This window comes from Dipodomys spectabilis, unplaced genomic scaffold, assembly GCF_019054845.1.
Source record: "Dipodomys spectabilis isolate Male_0828 unplaced genomic scaffold, ASM1905484v1 ptg000140l, whole genome shotgun sequence".
Classification (NCBI taxonomy): domain Eukaryota; kingdom Metazoa; phylum Chordata; class Mammalia; order Rodentia; family Heteromyidae; genus Dipodomys; species Dipodomys spectabilis.
Genome location: NW_024870817.1, coordinates 9,081,599 through 9,099,763, shown reverse-complemented (window position 1 = coordinate 9,099,763; position 18,165 = coordinate 9,081,599). Strand labels below are relative to the sequence as shown.

Genomic DNA, 18,165 nt, shown 5'->3' with positions numbered 1-18,165 from the left:
ATTTTCTTGATTATCTGAAAAAATTCCAGTTTTCAATCCTTCCTACATACATAGTATCTCAGTTTGCCTCATCAGTCTATAAACCCCCAATAGCAATCCTTCCACTAAATATGTAAGTACAGCGATGTTTTAAATTTTTGACCAAATAAGAGGGATGCTTTAAATTTTTGACCAAATTCCACTTTTATGAAAAATTCAAAATGCATATATTTTAGACACTACCATAAATTAGAAATGAATTTATCTTGATTCACTTTATCCTGAAGTTACAGTTCAAATCAAATGACTAAACCTGATCATATATGACTTGTTCTAAATGCCTTTCAAACTGCCAAATATCTATTTTGTGAAAATTAATTTTAGCAGGAGAACAAAGATCTTTACTTGAACTTTATATTATTACTGAAGTATCTACTGAGAACTTTCTAGCTGTACGAGACTATTAAGAATAAATTTCTCTAAACTGGCTATTTCTTTAATAAGAGTACAGAATTATACCCATTTGTGAAATTCTACTGCTTTTACAGAAAAAAGATATAAATCTTGTTATTTCTTTTCCCAAAATATAACATGAGCTAGGTGGGTGCTGGTGTCTCACACCTATAATCCTAGCAACTCAGGTGGTTAAGATCTGAGAATCACAGTTCAAAGCCCAGCCTGGGTAGAAAATTCCATGAGACTCTTATCTCTAATAAACTACCAAAAAAATCCAGAAGTGACTCATGTGGTAGAGTGCTAGCCTTGAGCGAAAGAAGCTCAAGGACAGTGCCTAGGCCCTGAGTTCAAACCCCAGGACTAGCCAAAAAAAAAAAAATCCACAAAAACAAACATATACTCTGTATATGTGTGTATCCAGTAAGAGGCCATAAAGTTACTTGGAGAATAAAAGAAATTTACCTCACAAAATCATTATACTAGCTGGGTACCGGTGGCTCATGCCTGTAATCCTAGCTACTCAGGAGGATGAGATCTGAGGATCGAGTTGTACTCGTTATCTTGCCCTTGTAATTGTAACTCCTCTGTACAGTATTCTCACAATAAAAAAAAAAAAGAAAGAAAGAAAAAGTCTGAGACTCTTATCTTCAATAAACCACTCAGAAAACCAGAAGTGATGCTATGGCTCATGTGGTAGAATGCTAGCCTTGGGCTGAAGAGCTCATGGACAGTGCCCAGGCCCAGAGTTCAAGTCCCATGACCGACAAAAAAAAAAATCATTATACTTTCTAAGCATAAATACAATAAGATGCCTTACTCAGCCACTGCTTGAGAATGTTGACCAGCTTTCAAATAGTACAGTCCTCGCCTAAGCCAGGCCCACTTCGCTGTTCCAGCGCTTGCTTTTTGAGTTACTGTTGTTAAGATAGCTAAGGCAGTTTCCTAATAAGAAAATATTAATATTAGTAACTGAATATCCTAAAAATAAAGCATATCTTTGTAAAGTATAACAATATACTTTATTTCCCTCGCCTCATTTTTGAACTTATATTGCTATACATCAAACTAGTTTTCAATAGTGTCATAAATAATTTAATATTTGCCAATGAAAATAAAATTTAGCCTATTTATATGTGGTGACGAGACATTTCTATTATATTTACAAAGAAAAAAGTGAATGTTAACTTTCAAGTATATGCATATTTTCTTCTATGTTCTTATTAGTATCAACTGGTCATCCAAGAGGATTTCATTTGACACATCCACATGTGCATACAATGTACCCTGATCAGAATCAGGGGAACTCTCCAATTTTTCCTCAATTCCCAAAGAAATCTCAACAAAAAGGTGGACCCATTGCAACAATGAGATGTACAAGTCGTTATGTCGAAAAACAAACTTTAAAACTTGGGGGGGGGGGGAGGGTCGGGGGAGGGGGGGGAGTATGGGAAGGAATGGGAAGGGGAAACAAAGAGGAGGCAACAATGCTTGATAAGAAATGTACTCGTTATCTTGCCCATGTAATTGTAACTCCTCTGTACGGTATTCTCACAATTAAAAAAAAAAGCTTCACTGTTTCATTTTTACACATGTAAATGAAGTATTTTAACCATATCTACCCTCCTTTACTTTGTTTAGTCACCCTCCTCCATCTACCAGACACGTGACATTCTTGTCAACCATTTTTTTGTGTATGTTAGGTGTTGAAAATTTCACTGTGGCAGTTCATATGTTAGCCATTTGGTACTTTAGTCAGAGTGACCCCTCCACTTACTCTTCCATTCCCCCTCCCTCCTAGCCCCTATTATTCAACAACTTTCAGCGTATTTTATTTTTATTTCAGTGAATTTTATTTTACTATCTTCATTCACAGACAATATATTTCAGCATTTATTTCCCTGTAACAATCCCTAAAAATGTTTCCATTTATACATCCTGGATTTAAAAAAAAAGAAAAGATGTAAGTGGTTACTAGACATACCATATCCTCTAGCTCCACACTTAAGTCAACTGCTGCAGCTCCAGATTCAGCATCGGTGTCATCCAATTCAAATGCTTTTCTATAACATCCACGGGCTCTGGTTTTGTCACCCACTATATCTCTATAATAATGACCTAAATAGCAGAAAACCTTGCCCATGTATGTATCCAGTCTTGCAGCCTTTGAAATAAATATTGACACAGAACATTAAAAAGTTACTGGGATAAATATCTTTAAAATCACAAAAGATTTAAAGAAAAAAGATATAGTATTATTAAATGCTCAAAAATGGACTAAAATATTTTTAGAGTAGGACTTAAAGTAGACATAAAAGTCGATCCTTGCAGGGCGCCACTGGCTCACACCGGTAATCCTAGCTACTCAGGAATCTGAGATCCAAGAATAACGGTTCAAACCCAGGTGGGGCAAGAAAGTCCGTGAGATTCTGATTTCCTAGTAACTACCAAAAAGCTTGAAGTAGAGCTGTGACTCAAGTATAGAGCACTAGCCTTGAGCAAAAAAGCTCAGAGACAGCACCTGGGCACTGAGTTCAAGCCCCAGAACCAGCACCAAAGATAGATAGATAGATAGATAGATAGATAGATAGATAGATAGATAGATAGATAGATAGATAGATAGATAGATAGGTAGATAGATAGATAGATAGATAGATACATAGATAGATAGATAGATAGATAGATAGATAGATGATAGATAGAGTAATAATAAATTGAACCTCACTACTTAAAGTAAAAAGGAGGCAAAACAATTACTTCCTTGGCAAAGGAAATGTGAAATTATAGTTATTGTTAATTTGCTCTTATGAGTCAAGAATATAACTTACAGATATTAAACATATTAAAGAAAAAAGCAAGAGTTAAAAAGCTAGACTGATATTTCTGTAAAACTAAATTAGAAATTACCTAAAACTATATTTTTTCAAAGATAATTATGTCTCATTTTCTATAGCATCTATTTCTGAAAGAGAAATTTTCACACTTTTAAGATTTTTCTCCTTGAAAACACACATAAAATTCTCACAAAATCTCATGTGTAAGAAATGATGCACACAAAAAATGTTCAGAAATTTTAAATACCTAACTTATATGATTCCTACATATGATTCCATAATGAACCACTTCAATGAAGAATTGAATAGTAACATCTGTATACCTTCAGAAAGTGGGTAAGAGCCTTTGATTTATCTTTCCTTGTCTCTTCACCCATAAACCAATAGGTTAGTCCCAGATGGTAATGATATTCAGCAACTTCAGCGTCTTTCTCAAGAGCTCTGTGGAAACTATGTGACCAAGACGGAATAAAAAGGAATGCTGAGTAAATGTGCATGTATGTTTGTACATACACACAAGTACAAAAATATAGAAGACTCCCAGATGGACCAATCAGAGTTTGAGTGGAACTTTAACCAGTACAGTAGCCTTTCTGTACTATCATGTCATGTTACATAGTATACATCAATTCTTATATCTTACTAAATATTATTATATGCTAGATTCAAAATCTAATAATCTTTCTTATTGTGTTAAATGAGAAATATATTTCTTAAAATTTCATGACTTATTAAAGCTTTTAGCAATTAAACTTATACAAACTAGATCTTCATCAAACCCATCTTGAATTTTTCAAAAATATAATAAGCTAACATGTGACTAGATTTATAAGTGATCTTTATATTCTTACCACTTTTCTGCTTGGACGTAGTCCTTTTTGGTAAAATGAATCAAAGCCTCAAGAGCATGAGCTTTAGCTAAGTCAGGGTAAGAAGAGAGAAGGTCTTCCATAATCTGTAAAGTATATGGCAGTCAATTCTATTTCTACATAAAAATTATGTTAAATTTTTAAACAATACTCAGTTTGAATTTTAAAAAAACAAAACAAAAAAAAACCCACCAACCTTTGTAGCTTCATCTAATGAACCTTTGTTCAGATAGGCCAAACCTTTGAGAACCAAAAGTTCTGGAACATTATTTGCATCAGAAACCTACAAAACAATTATAAACAATCGCTATAAATCTCCTTCAACAGAAGTGCAGCAGTGTTTGCTTTAACTAAAGAATGATAGAGAAGATCATAGTCCTAATAGAATAAAGACACAGAGGTCCTACTTTCTATCACTATTAATACTCTTCTTCATTTCAAATATATGAAAAAATAAGAGACCAGTATAATAAGCATACTTGTTCTCATCATGAAGCCAAATTTAAAGTCAATCCTTTTTTCATATATACATCTACCCATTCTGTCACATTCCTGCTCAGATGGTTTTTAACGAATCTACATATGATAACTTTTCATCTGTGATCCTTCAGTACCTATATCTAAAAGATAAACTAATGTGTAAATAACATAGCACACTATCATCTCATCTAAATGAGTCAACTGTACATCTTTCACATCATCAAATTTCCCAGTTGCCTTATACATGCTTTTGAGCAATTTATTAGTTTTAATCAATTGGCTGAAGGATGTCCTAGATGTGTATGTGTATGTCTCCCTTTTGTTACAGTGGAGATAACATATTCTCTTTTAATCTATAGATTTCCCTCCTATTGCTTTTCTTTCTACTTTTCAGATAATAAAAAAACAATATAAGTCATATGCTATAGTTTCGTAAAGTCTGATTTTTCTGAGTGTATTCTCGTTGTGTTTAACATTTCCTTGGCATTTTAGTAGTAAGTCTGGACGCTTGATCTGATTGAGGTTGATATTCTACTGAAAATACTTCGTTTACTTGTATGTGGTTATATCTGGCTGGCTGTCTTACTGTGATATTAGCAGCTGTGGATCCTCATTCATTAGATCCTACTCATTAAGATTTTATATTTCATTATCCCTAATAACACGAAATTCTTCAACAAAAAGAAATTTCTCCTCCCTATATATGTACTTTTGTTATGAGGAACATTTCATGAAGGAAAGAGAAAAGGGACAGATTCTTTCTAAATGGCACCTTAGCAACCTACAACGATTTTTGTTTTCTTGAAGTTTTCTTGATTTTTCTGAATTGCTATACACAAACAAATTTTAAGTTTGTGTCTTACAATGTACTGCAGTTATTAATGACCTCTTTAGCAACTGAGAAACTCATCATACTAGCTCCTGAACCCTTCTAACATTACTAATGTCAATTTCCTTCCTTTCTAACAAAGCAAGATACTTGCTCTGTACTTATCTTTGTACATTTTTTTAATCTTAGGCATAGACTCTTCTAATTCTAAATTAAACTTCTCTGCATGTGTGTGTGCATATGTGTGTGTATGTGAATTATAGAAAAGGTCTTCAAGAAGCACTCACACAAAATGCCTTATTGGGGAAAGGTAAGTATAAAATAAAAAATTAGATATTAACTCTTAAAAGATGCTGACAATTCCTATAATTTTAAGTAAATCATAAGAAATACCAAAACATATGAAATATACAAAAAAAGGCTTTTTAACTCAAAAGCCTCTATATCGAAGTGATATAATTTTAATTTTAACAAAAATAGCGATTATCTTGTATAAATTTTGAAGATATAATTGTTATAAGTCACAATTTACCTGTTTAATGCTTTGGCTAGAGAATTTCAAAATACTTGAACCAAACACATTAAGAAATTAATTTCCTCCTTTAAAAAAAAATCTTTCTTTGAAGGAAGCCAATGACAATCTCTACTATGAATCTTCAATTCAACTTGTCACTAATCTGTAAAACATGTTCTTAAAAGTTTGGAATACCAAGTTTATAATAATCAAGAAATAATAACCTACGAGGATAAAAAGAAGTAAAAATAACAGCTAAAACTGTTATTAAAAGAAAACATGGCTTCACTGAAGAGCATATAATTATTTAACCAAGAAAATCTTGAACTGTGTAAATGGGTTATCAAAGAATGGATATGATGAATTCATACTCATAAGCCAAAGTTGATATAAGTTCATTTTTATTAGAGAAAGATGCTTGGTATCTGGCTGAATGGAAACTAATTAAGAGTTGAAAGAATATTCAGTCTACCTGATCAAGGGTGTGAATTGCTTCCTCTGAAGACTCACAATCAGAGAGATTAATCAAAGCCTCTGCTTTCAAACGAAGACAAAGATTTTTCTGATAAAAACTGCCTCCAGATGCACTGATATTTCCTATGTGATTCAGAGCTGGCAAAAATTAAAGACATCTGAATGAAGGTAACCATATTATTTACTTTATTTGCTTTTGAAGAATAACACATAGTATTATGATATATAATAAGCATGGTATATGATATGCACAAATTTCTAACAGAGTATATATATGAATAATAATTCAAAGGTTAATATAAATTCTTACCTGAACTCTTTACAGAAAGATTTCAATTTAGAGCAAAACATATGAATTTGAAACCTGTATCTTCACATGACATATAAAACTAAAGATCCTGAACCAAAACAATAGCTACCTACATCTGTTACATAATGAAACTCTTAGTTAAAGCCAATACACATGACAAGTTGTGAATGCTGGAATGGGAAATCTAAAAGAAGCTGAACTAGAAAAGATCTAAATGAACTGATTTTCAATTAATGAACCTATATAATAATTGGGTCACAAACAGAGAAGTAACTTTTATGATTTCCTAGGTCCCACAGCTCACTTACCACATTCAACTAAGTTCCGGATACCTAAGACTTCTTTTATCTACATCAGAGAAATTAAGATTCATAAAGGTTCTTTGCACACCAGAAATTTCCTTGTTACTAAGGTAGAGTATAGCCACCAAATATGAACTATGTCAAAATTTCTATATGTAGATTTGGCATTTATTTCATCTCCTTGGTGAAATTTAAATTAGAATTTAAAATTAAAGGCCTTTTTAAAGCACTATCTTTCTCCTTTAGGATGAAAACAATACTGACCATTCTTATATGTAAATACAAAAGATGTCAAAGATACCTTGATTACATGAAAGAACAGCTTCCTTAGGTCTATGCATTTTGACTTGGGCTTCTGCCAGATGATACCACCCAGCTATGCAGAGAGGGCTTGCCTTTAATCCTAAAAAGATAAAAACAACCAAGAAGCAAAAGTTCCCAGGAGAACTTAAGTTACTAGCACCACTACCTATTCTCCAAGTCCAACTCTGATCTTCTCCTATCTACTCAATCATTAACCATACAGATTCTGTGCCTCAATCCATCACTCCATTCACATTTCTCCACCTCTTCCACCAACACTTCCGTTGAGATCCCCACCATCTTTATCCCAGGTCACGGTAAGTACCTGACCTCTACTTCAAGGTATTCTCTACACTATTGTCACAATATTTCTAAAAAAATAAAACAAAACACCCCAAATTATATTATAAATTTCCCTTTCTTAAAACTTTTCACTCTTCACTGTTCTCAAGTTAACTTGTAAACTTACAAAAACAAAAAAAAGGGTTTTCACTTCCTGCCCCTCCTGCAACCTCAAATCTTGGTGAACTATACTTAGAGTAAGTTTTCCTCAGACCTTAGGATATCTCATAGACTCATCTCTTGGGCTAAAATGTTCGCATCCCCTTCATCTACTTGCCTAAGTTGTATTTGTTAGTTAAATTTTTGCTTGAATGTATGTTCATCCAGAAACAATATACTTGATGAGACTAAGTTAAAGACTTAGAAGTTAAATACTTCTTAAAACTGTCCTTATTTTACAAATCAAAATACTAAGATATAGAAATTTTAACATGCGGGTCTGGGAAGGTGGCTCAGTGGTAGAGTGCATGCCTTGCATGCACGAGGCCCTGGGTTGGATTCCTCAGCACCCCATAAGCAGAAAAAGCTGGAAGCAGGGCTGACACTCAAGTGGTAGAGTGCTAGCCTTGAGCTGAAGAGCTAAGGGACAGCGCCCAGGTCCAGAGTTCAGGCCCCATGACCAAATAAAAAAAAAAAATTAACATGCTTTTCCATGGTCTTAAAATTAGTGAGTAAGAGAGTTGGAATCCAAACCCAAGCAAACTCCAGAATATGCAGACACAATTTTTCCCTTTCTACCTTAGATATTTCCTTAAAGCAAAGCTCTAAGATGAATGCCCATTGACTAAATACCAGTCACACTTTAGGTTAAATGCTATATACCATATATTTACCTTCTGTTAAATTACTAATAGCATCATCATACTTTTTGTCTTGTATTGCCTTAATACCTAAGCCAATGAGACCTGGGCCACTTTTTGAATTCATTTCCACTAGTTTACAACAATACTGATGTCCTTCATCAGTAAGATTTCCTGGAATTAAAAAAGAAAGTTATTAGACATGTACACATATATATATAGATATAGATCTATAGATGTATATATAGGCAAGGTTTTAAATCCCAAAAGCTGTAGACATATTTTACCATTTGATTCTAAGAATTCAAAACTTAAATAAACTAGCAAATACAGAAAAATAATCTTATAAACTATAATCCTTCATCTTCTAAAATATTTTAAGTAGAAACCACTTTATCCAAAGACACTGAACCTCAAGTCATAGCACCAGTAGACTAAGTTGAGCAACCTATGACATGCCAGATCTCTCTTTCCTATTCATCAGGAACAATTTCAGTTGTTAAATGAAGGACCTTCTGTCAAATGGAGATATTCACATCAACCTCTGTCTGTGAGCAGCAATACATTACAAAGGCACATAGTAGCCAAATCCAGTGGAATTTTTTAGCATTTTAGGATCAGGACACTGAACAATGACTTAATCGCAGTGTTCAGCAAATAGGTTTCCACCTATTTATGAGCTATATTCTATATAATAATTAAACTTACTAACAACCTAATGATAGCATTTATTTTTAAATTTATTCTGATAAAACAATTTTGTTTAGAAAACATTATATACAGCCATGCATGGTGGCATATGTGTATATTCCTAGCACCAAGGAGGCTGAGGCAGGAGGACTTTGAGTTCAAGGCTAGCTTAGGTTCTCAAAAGAAAACATTTATATATTTTGTTATATTTCTATTTTCTTCAACCTCTGTCAATCTGAGGATTGCTATCTCAAGAAAAGTATGCAAAGAATTTAATATATGATTTCTGGTTTTAGATGAAGAATAGCATTCAGCACTCAAATTACTTAATCACACAAGAAAGTTCTCGAAAAGTAAAGTTACTGTAATTTGAAACAATAAATACAGAAAACAAATAAAAACAATTTATCTGAAAAGACCTACTGCCTTAATATCCATGTAAAATATGACCCTTAACCCATAAGTGGAACCACTGTTTTATTCATAGATGTTAAAGGTAAAGTATTTGCATAGTACCAAATAAACTTTTCAAAATCAGAAACGTACAGATGTAAAATCCAAAAGTAATAAGTTATATAGAAATACAAATTAGCACCATTTTTTAAAATCATAACAGCTAAAGAATGAAAGCTTTAGTACTGTTTGGCAAAATATGAATTCAAATTGATTAATAATCAACTTATGATTAATAATCAACAAATGACACATACCTAGCTTGAGGCTGATGGTTCATGCCTGTAATCTAAGCTACTCAGAAGGCTGAGATCTGAAGGTTACAGTTCAAAGCCAATCCAGACTGGGAAGTCCAGGCTAGGAAGCCAAAAGTAGAGCTGTGGCTCAATGGTAGAGCACTAGCCTTGAGTAAAAGGAGCTCAGGAACAGTGCCTAAGCCCAGAGTTCAAGCCGCAAGACTGACCAAAAAAATTTAAAAAGAAAAAGACACATGCCTGCTACTATTATGCTTCCAGACATGTATTTTTCTGTTAATGTTCTCACAATTGCTTCCATAAATATAAACAATATGCTAGCCCAATCCCCTTACAATCTCCCAAACAAAGCAATGCTCTTCCCGGTTTCTAACAAGCAGCATTATTTGAAGTAGATATGTCTACACTAAGCACCAAATAACTTAAAATACAGCATTCTAAGTCTTGTTCATAGTTTCTCATTTAGTAAGTCTGGTATAAGACTTAATAATTTGCATTTCAAACTAGCTCTAGAGATCATACTTTAAGAACCACAGGTCTACAGTTGTTAGACAATACCATATGGTAAAATACCATAATCCACTTTTACTGTAGTCTAACAAATACAACCTTTTTTTTGTTGCCCCTGTAAACAAATGGTAACTTTTAGAAAGTATCAATCTCATACATGTGAGACATTCATTAATATTTTTATAATTCTTTAAAAAATACCATCATGAATTGTTATTCAAGAGGTAAAAACTAAGAATTAAAATAGAAAATTAAATATATTGACATCCAAAAAAAGGGGAAAAATGCTATTAAAATTTTACCTTCAATTTCTACCTATCTGAATCAGAACTGTCTTACTCCATAGGAACAATTAATGAGAGATTACCTTGGCAACATAAACTGTGCTTATTAGGGAAAAAACACACCTGGGATGAAAAAAGGGAAAAGCCAATCATGCATCTCTCCAATGATCATCCAAAGTTAGAGTACCTAAAATTGTACATGGGTAAGAAAAGCATGTATAAGCACTTTTCAAAAGGCTTAAGATGAACAGGGCAACTTCTAAAAGAAGGTAAACCGATGTAACATATTCTTTGTTAATACCTAAAAGTACAATTATAGAAACAAAATGAGATTTTGGAAGACTATATTCATGCAGCTCTTGGTAACAAATTCTCCACATAGGACCATGTAACAAAAACTAGCAGCATTAATATAATAACATGCTGTGTGAAGATTCCTTGCACCCTCAATTCTCTCTTCCATATTCATTTTTGTTGAGAATACTACCTAAAAAAATCTTTGTTGAGAATAAAACAGAAAGAAAATAGGTATCAATGCTTTTGAATAGAAAAATCACTAACTTATCCTCTTTTTAATATTAAAAGGATTCAAAGACTAGAGATTTATGACTTTAAAATAGCTTAAAACATTGGCTTGTTGTTGCTATTGTTTTGTTCACTTGTCCTCAAAATGGCAAGTAAATAGGGTAGTTCTATATTTAGTTTTTTGAGGAACCTACATACTGCTTTCCATAGTTGCTGAACAAGCTTACATTCCCATCAACAGTGTTAATACCAACAGTATAACAGAGTTCTCTTTGGCTGCATCTTCATCAGCATTTATTATTCATTGTTTTCTTGATAATAACCATTGTAACTAGGGTGTGGTGGAATCACAGTGTTGTTTTGATTTGCATGGCCAGAGATGCTGAACATTTCTTCATGTGTCTATTGGCCATTTTTACTTCTTCTGAAAAGTTTTTCTTTAAGTCATTAGCCCATTTATGAATTGGGTTGTTTTTTCTTTGAAGAGTTATTTTTTGATGTTTTAATTTTTTAAGCTCTAAATATATTTGGGGTGTTAGGCCCCTGTCTGAAGTATAGCTGGTAAAAACCTTCTATTCTGTGGGTTTTCTTTTTGCTTGTTAGCTATGTCCTTCACCATGCAGAAACATTTATGTCTGATGCAATTCCATTCATCAAGTTTTCCTTTGATTTGTTGTATTTCCAAATCTTTACCTAAGTTTCAGCCTGTACCCAAGAGCCCTAGTGTTTCCCTTACCTCTTTCTATAATAGTTTCATGATTCCTGGTTTAGCATTGAGGTTTTTGATCCATTTTGAAATGAAGCTGGTACAAGGTGATACATAAAGATTTAGTTTCAGTTTTCTGCATGTGGATTTCCAGTTTTGCCAGGACCAATTGTTGAAGAAGCTCTTTCTTCCAGCCTATTCCACTCCTGAGCATTTATTAAATAGAGTACAAACAAGGCTCTAGAGCACAACCATAGTTCATTATAGCACTATTTATACCATAGCCAAGATATGAAATCAGCCCAAATGCCCCTCAGTGGATGAATGCATCAAGAAAATGTGGTAATGTGCACAATGGAATTTTATTCATCTATTAGAAAGGATGATATTGCACCAGTCATAAGGAAATGGAAAGACATAAAAAAAATTATATTAAGTGAAATGAGCCAGAACCAGAGAAACAAAGGCTGCATGGCTTCCTTCATCTGAAGTAGCTAGAATGTGACTATGAATCTATAAGTAAACATACTGGATTATATGCAAATTGTTACAAATGTAATAACTGAAGTATAATAGACACTGCAGAAAGCTGAAATAGTATAATTCTTTACAAAGACTAAGTCAAAGACCAACAAAATAAGTACCAGTGTTGTAAGGTGAAGTTTCTCAGAAGTCACATTGGTAGATGGAATTTTAGAGTCTTTATTACACAGCAGGCCACAGACAGCCAGTTGTCACAAAGGCCTGCAGCCCCCAAATACACATAACACAATTAGGAAACAGGCCAGACAGGAAAGAAAGAACAAAAACAATACCAAATGCCATGATGAATGGAGACAAGCCAGGAGACAGGACACAGAATGTGATCACGGAGACACATGTGGCATGGTGTCCCAGTGCATGTACTTTTCCATACCTAAATAGGGTCCTTGCAGGGTTACAGGATAATTCAAGTCCCAGGCACTGGACTGACAGGTTCAGCAACCTATCAGCCAAGTGCCCACCCCTGTTTTAGGGATTCAAGTATACCTATCACCTGGGGGGAAGGGAGAGGAGGTACATCACCCTCCCCCACTAAGAAGACAAGATGCTAGAACTTAAATAGACATACTCAGGTACCAGTAAAACTTCCCCAGGCCTTAACCATCCACATATGTTATGCTTAGAGGCTATTCAGAGGCAGGTGATTCAAGCCATTATGGAGTGAATCAAAGCTTTCCTAAGGCTATGATATATTCATTTCTCGAAAGCACAGCACTCCTAGCTCACCTGATTGAGCCAGGTATATCTGCACTTCAAAGGATGGCTTGTCTCAACTCTAGGCCTTGGACTGGGTGGACAGCCCCAAATCTCCTGCCTAGACACCAGGATGTCTGCAAGAAATTATTTAGGCTCAGCCACCTTATTTCACCAGGAACTAAATACTTGCAAGATGGTGGGGAAGAGGGGGAGGGTGGAGCCAAGGGGAGATGGGTAGACAGATGAAGAGGAGAAGAGGAGGAGAATACAGTCAAGAATTCACTGTATATGCCACAAAATTCAGGGAAAAGAAGGGGGTAGGTCAAAGGTGGGTAAAATGTTGAAGGGGGTGAGAAAGATCAAGATGCATTTAATACATAAACTGCTTTGTTAAGTGGCAAAAATAATTAATACATATACTACACAATTAAGCAGAGTGAAGGAGGAGGAATGGTAGGAGGGATAGGTGACACTGCTCAAGATGCACTGTATTCATGAATTGCTTTGTTGAATGCAACTCCTTTGTACAACTACTTATACATATTAGTATGTATTTTTTAAGTCAAACTTGGGGCACAGTCCATGGATAAAGAGTGTTTTGCAGATGGGATGCAAACTAATACCTATGGAAATCTGTTTTCTAAAGTGAATTACAAAAAAGATTAATTTTTCTTTAATAACTAATTTGTTTTTATTTCTGGCATACTAGAGAAACTGATTGATATTGTAGAATATTTCTTTCAAGTAAATCTTGCTTGAGGGTATAGAGAACTTGTACAATTTGAAAGGATATTTATTTCCTTATTTTAATCTGGATTTTCAATTACTTCTAGAATAAAAAATATGTATTGATTTTCCAGTGTTTCAGAAGGGACCTAGAACCTTATCCCTGCTAAGCAAGTGCACTATCACTGAGTATTATCCCCTGTCCCCACACCAAAAATCACAGGCTCTTTTTCTGCTTGAATTTAACAACTAAGTGTTCTTATCCTCCCCTCCCTATTTCAGCAACAAAGCAAGATAAATAAAAAGGTCATTTAGCATGAAAAAACATTTCAACAAACAATTGAACTATAAAGGCTATTTACAACTTATTACATTTTACAAATTGAGTTATTGTGAAAATGAACCTTCAAGTTTCAACATCCAGAACAAGACAAAAGAAAATGTTTGTCCTGGGTGGAAGGGAAGTAGTGATTACGTGCTATGTAGTAGCCATTTCTGCAGATACCATAGTACTGTGGGGGAGGAAGGAACAGCTTTTACAAGGCTTTTCAAGATTTTCAGAAGTTCTTAATTTTCAGAATAAAGAAACTTTGGCTTAGGGCTGGGAAGGTGGCTCAGTGGTAGAGTGCTTGCCTTGCATGCATGAGGCCCTGGGTTCGATTCCTCAGCATCACATAAACAGAAAAGGCCAGAGGTGGCGCTGTGACTCAAGTGGTAGAATGCTAGCCTTCAGCTGAAGAGCTGAGGAACAGTGCCCAGGCCCAGAGTTCAGGCCCCACAACTGACCAAAAAAAAAAAAAGAAAAAGAAAAAGAAAAGAAAAGAAACTCTGGCTTAGAGGAAGAATAAAAAGAAAACAGAACTAATCAAACATAACTTCTTATTGTTCTGAGGTAACTATTAATCTTTACCCCAGATTATTAACACTTTACTTTGGGAGGTACTTAACCTCCAAATACAAGTAGGACTTATCAAAAATATAGGTTGAAGTAGGGAGATCCAGTAGGTGTGATGGTCATTTCCTTTCAGGAAGTCCCCCTCAGTTATCTCTAGGAATAACTTTCAACTATTTGTCTGCTCTGGCAAATAAAAGAGTTATTTATATATAAAGCATTCCCATGTATATTCTCATTTAGCAACAAAGTGAAAAAAATAAAAACAGATGAGTAAATAGTTTATAGTTACCACCACATTGGTATTATTTCTACTGCAGTTACTGATTTGAACTTGCTCAATTCAGGAGAGTAAGTATGGACAGAGATGATATTCAAACTATTTTTTTTTGTCGGTCGTGGGGCTTAAACTCTGGGCCTGAGCGCTGTCCCTCAGCTCTTCAGCTCAAGGTGAGCGCTCTACCACTTGAGCTACAGAGCCACTTCCCGTTTTCTGGTGGTTTATTGGAGGTAAGAGTCTCAAGGACTTTCCTGCCTGGGCTGGCTTTGAACCACGATCCTCAGATCTCAGCCTCCTGAGTAGCTAGGATTACAGGCGTGAGCCACCAGCACCCGGCTGATATTCAAACTATTTTAAAACAATCTACTCAATACAAATACTGGCAAAGAAGACAGAGACTAGTGTGAAAATCAAGATGGCCCAACTCTTCAAGCTGCCCAAATATCCATGGGGCACAAGACATTCACTCCTACAAGTTTGTCAACTTCTAACAATCTAGTTTTTATCACTTCTCTTTTATCCTCAAAGAAAATATGAAAGTCACAAAAGCATTAAGTTTGCATTGAAACATTCTTCAACCTGAATCTGTCCTATTTCATTAAGAAATACAGCATTCACAAAGTTCATTACTTTTTTTTTTTTTTGGTCAGTTGTGAGGCTTAAAACTCTGGGCCTGAGTGCTGTTCCTGAGCTCTTCCACTCAAGGCTAGCACTCTACCACTTGAGCCATAGCACCACTTCCAGTTTTCTAGTGGTTCATTTCAGATAAGTCTCATAGACCTTTCTGCCCGGTCTGGCTTTGAACTGTAATTCTCAGATCTCAGAATCCTAAGTAGCTAGAATTACAGGCATGAGTCACCAGTGCCCAGCTTTAAATTCATCACTTTATAGTATTGCAATATTAGAAAAATGTTCTTGTAAGACTGACACAACATAAACACTAAGAAAGCTAATCTTTCCCAAGTTCAATTTATGACATTCCATAAAATGTAGCCACACTCACTCAGCCAAACTACATCTTAGTTATGCTTTCCCTATAAGCAAACAAACCTATTTTATTATTCCTTAAAAAAACAAAAACAAATGTACCTAGCTACACAGCTCTGTTCAGCCATCAGTAGTAATTTTTAATACCATCTAATAATGTCAATAGAAGATTCAAGAAATCCTTCAATTACTACAGCTAAAAAACTTTACTGGTAAACAAATGACTCTGTAATTCATAATTCTTCTATGTAATTGCATTTTCCTGTATTATCCAGTGTTTTGTGTATATAAAAGCTACATACTGTATTTATTTTATGTCCCCTAACACTGAAACAACATTATATACTTGCTGAGCACTAAACCAGTTTTTGACTGATTGCAATATCATTTCCATACAATCACAGACCCCTGGGATACACAATATAATAAAGAAGAAATTACCTGATTCAATTAAATGCAAACAAATCACTTCTAATGGATACTGTACAGTAGGATAGATGTTTATCATTCCTTCACAGGCCTTCTTCAACCTAGCAGCCTCGTGGGGAAACTTGAAAATATAAAAGCAAAATACTAAAGTCCAATAGTAGTAAAAGAAATTTTTGAACACTTTCCTAATTAGAAACACATAAAAATCAAATAGAAATTTTTAGAAACTACTTACTTTGGATAAACACTGAATGAAATGTTTATAAAGCATTTGGTGATCTTCACTAGGAATCGTATCTGATAAGACCAGTGCATTTTCAAATGCAGTTAAAAGCTGAAACAAAAGAAACCTGTGTAGCATACTTTAAAGCCAAATGTTATAATCAGTTAAATGTATAATACTACTTTATACAGACCATACCTTCAACTGCTGTAAATACACTTTACTGACTGGCCCTAACAATATCAATGATGTAAAAAAAGTTCTAGAATGCAGTATAACTCTATTTGGCCATAGACTTCACTGAAGTAGTAAGTGATAACTATAAATTACCAACGTTATTTAATAAAACATTCTTCTATTTTTTGCTATGTCACAATTAAGTCAACCGAAGCATAATCTTGCTTTTTTTTTTTTCCTAGTGCTTTGAATCAAACCCAGGCTTATACATGCTAGGTGAGCTTTCTACCACAGAGCTATATTCATGAAGCTAAATTCTATTTCTTCTTTAAAAAAAGAGAGATAGCCAGGTGTCAGTGGCTCACGCCTATAATCCTACTCAGGAGGCTGAGATCTGAGAATCATAGTTCAAAACCAGCCAGGGCAGGAAAGTCCATGAAACTCTTATCTCCAATAAACCACTCAGAAAAACGGAAGTGGCACAGTGGCTTAAGTGGTAGAGCACTAGCTTTGAGCTGAAGAGCTGAGGGACAGGGTTCAGGCCCATAGTTCAAGCCCCATGACCAACAAAAAACAAAAAAGAGAGAGAGAGAGAGAAATAGTTAAATCATATTGAAAGCACTTTTCTTAAGCAGTGTTTACTGACTGGAGGAAATGTCAAGGGACTTTTTTTAGTATATATTGAATAATAACAGCAATATGAGAAGCCAAGGCAAGCACTTTACAGCACATTATATTAACCATTTGGCTTCATGAGTTCTAATTTTAAAAATGGGTATTCATATAGAAATCTTTTTCATTCTCACACTTTTGTTCTCATCTCTTAATACTTAATACATTGCTTGATACATGATACATCCTCAGTAAATATTTTCTGAATAATAGAACAAATCAATGAGTAAATGAGTGAACAAATATACAAAAGAAATTAACTTTCTATCCTATATAGAGCCTATTAACTGTTACAGTTTAAATTTTTTATTCAATTTAACAAGCATACATCAAGTGACTATTATAATCAGAAATTAAGGTGATTTTTAAAGTTAAAATAAAAAGAAATATTTTCTGATTATGGTTCAAAACCAATGACTTATACTCTTAAAAATCCTTTTTAATTAATTTTAAAATAAGGAATGTTATCTAGTATAAATATTCTAATTGCTAAATATAAATACTCTAGATGAACTGTTAAGCCTCAAACTAATTCAGCATTCTTAACTCATAAGTAAAAAGAAGCATACCTTCAAAGTACAACATTTAATAAAATTTAGAGCAATTTTGTGAAAACCAATTTTTAGGTT

At 34.2% G+C, this 18,165-nt stretch overlaps 1 protein-coding gene across 1 annotated transcript in view; it reads right to left on the bottom strand.

Annotated features, from left to right (window-relative positions):
* Ttc37 (tetratricopeptide repeat domain 37) overlaps window positions 1-18,165 on the bottom strand; it is an 87,259-nt gene that overhangs the window by 56,668 nt on the left and 12,426 nt on the right. The window contains exons 7-16 of the mRNA XM_042691098.1: window positions 16,700-16,798; window positions 16,477-16,585; window positions 8,523-8,663; window positions 7,346-7,447; window positions 6,431-6,570; window positions 4,332-4,418; window positions 4,118-4,221; window positions 3,590-3,716; window positions 2,417-2,596; window positions 1,253-1,377 (exon numbers count right to left, since the gene is read on the bottom strand). Coding sequence (XP_042547032.1) covers window positions 1,253-1,377; window positions 2,417-2,596; window positions 3,590-3,716; window positions 4,118-4,221; window positions 4,332-4,418; window positions 6,431-6,570; window positions 7,346-7,447; window positions 8,523-8,663; window positions 16,477-16,585; window positions 16,700-16,798 — 1,214 coding nt within the window. The remainder of the gene's footprint in view (window positions 1-1,252; window positions 1,378-2,416; window positions 2,597-3,589; window positions 3,717-4,117; window positions 4,222-4,331; window positions 4,419-6,430; window positions 6,571-7,345; window positions 7,448-8,522; window positions 8,664-16,476; window positions 16,586-16,699; window positions 16,799-18,165) is intronic.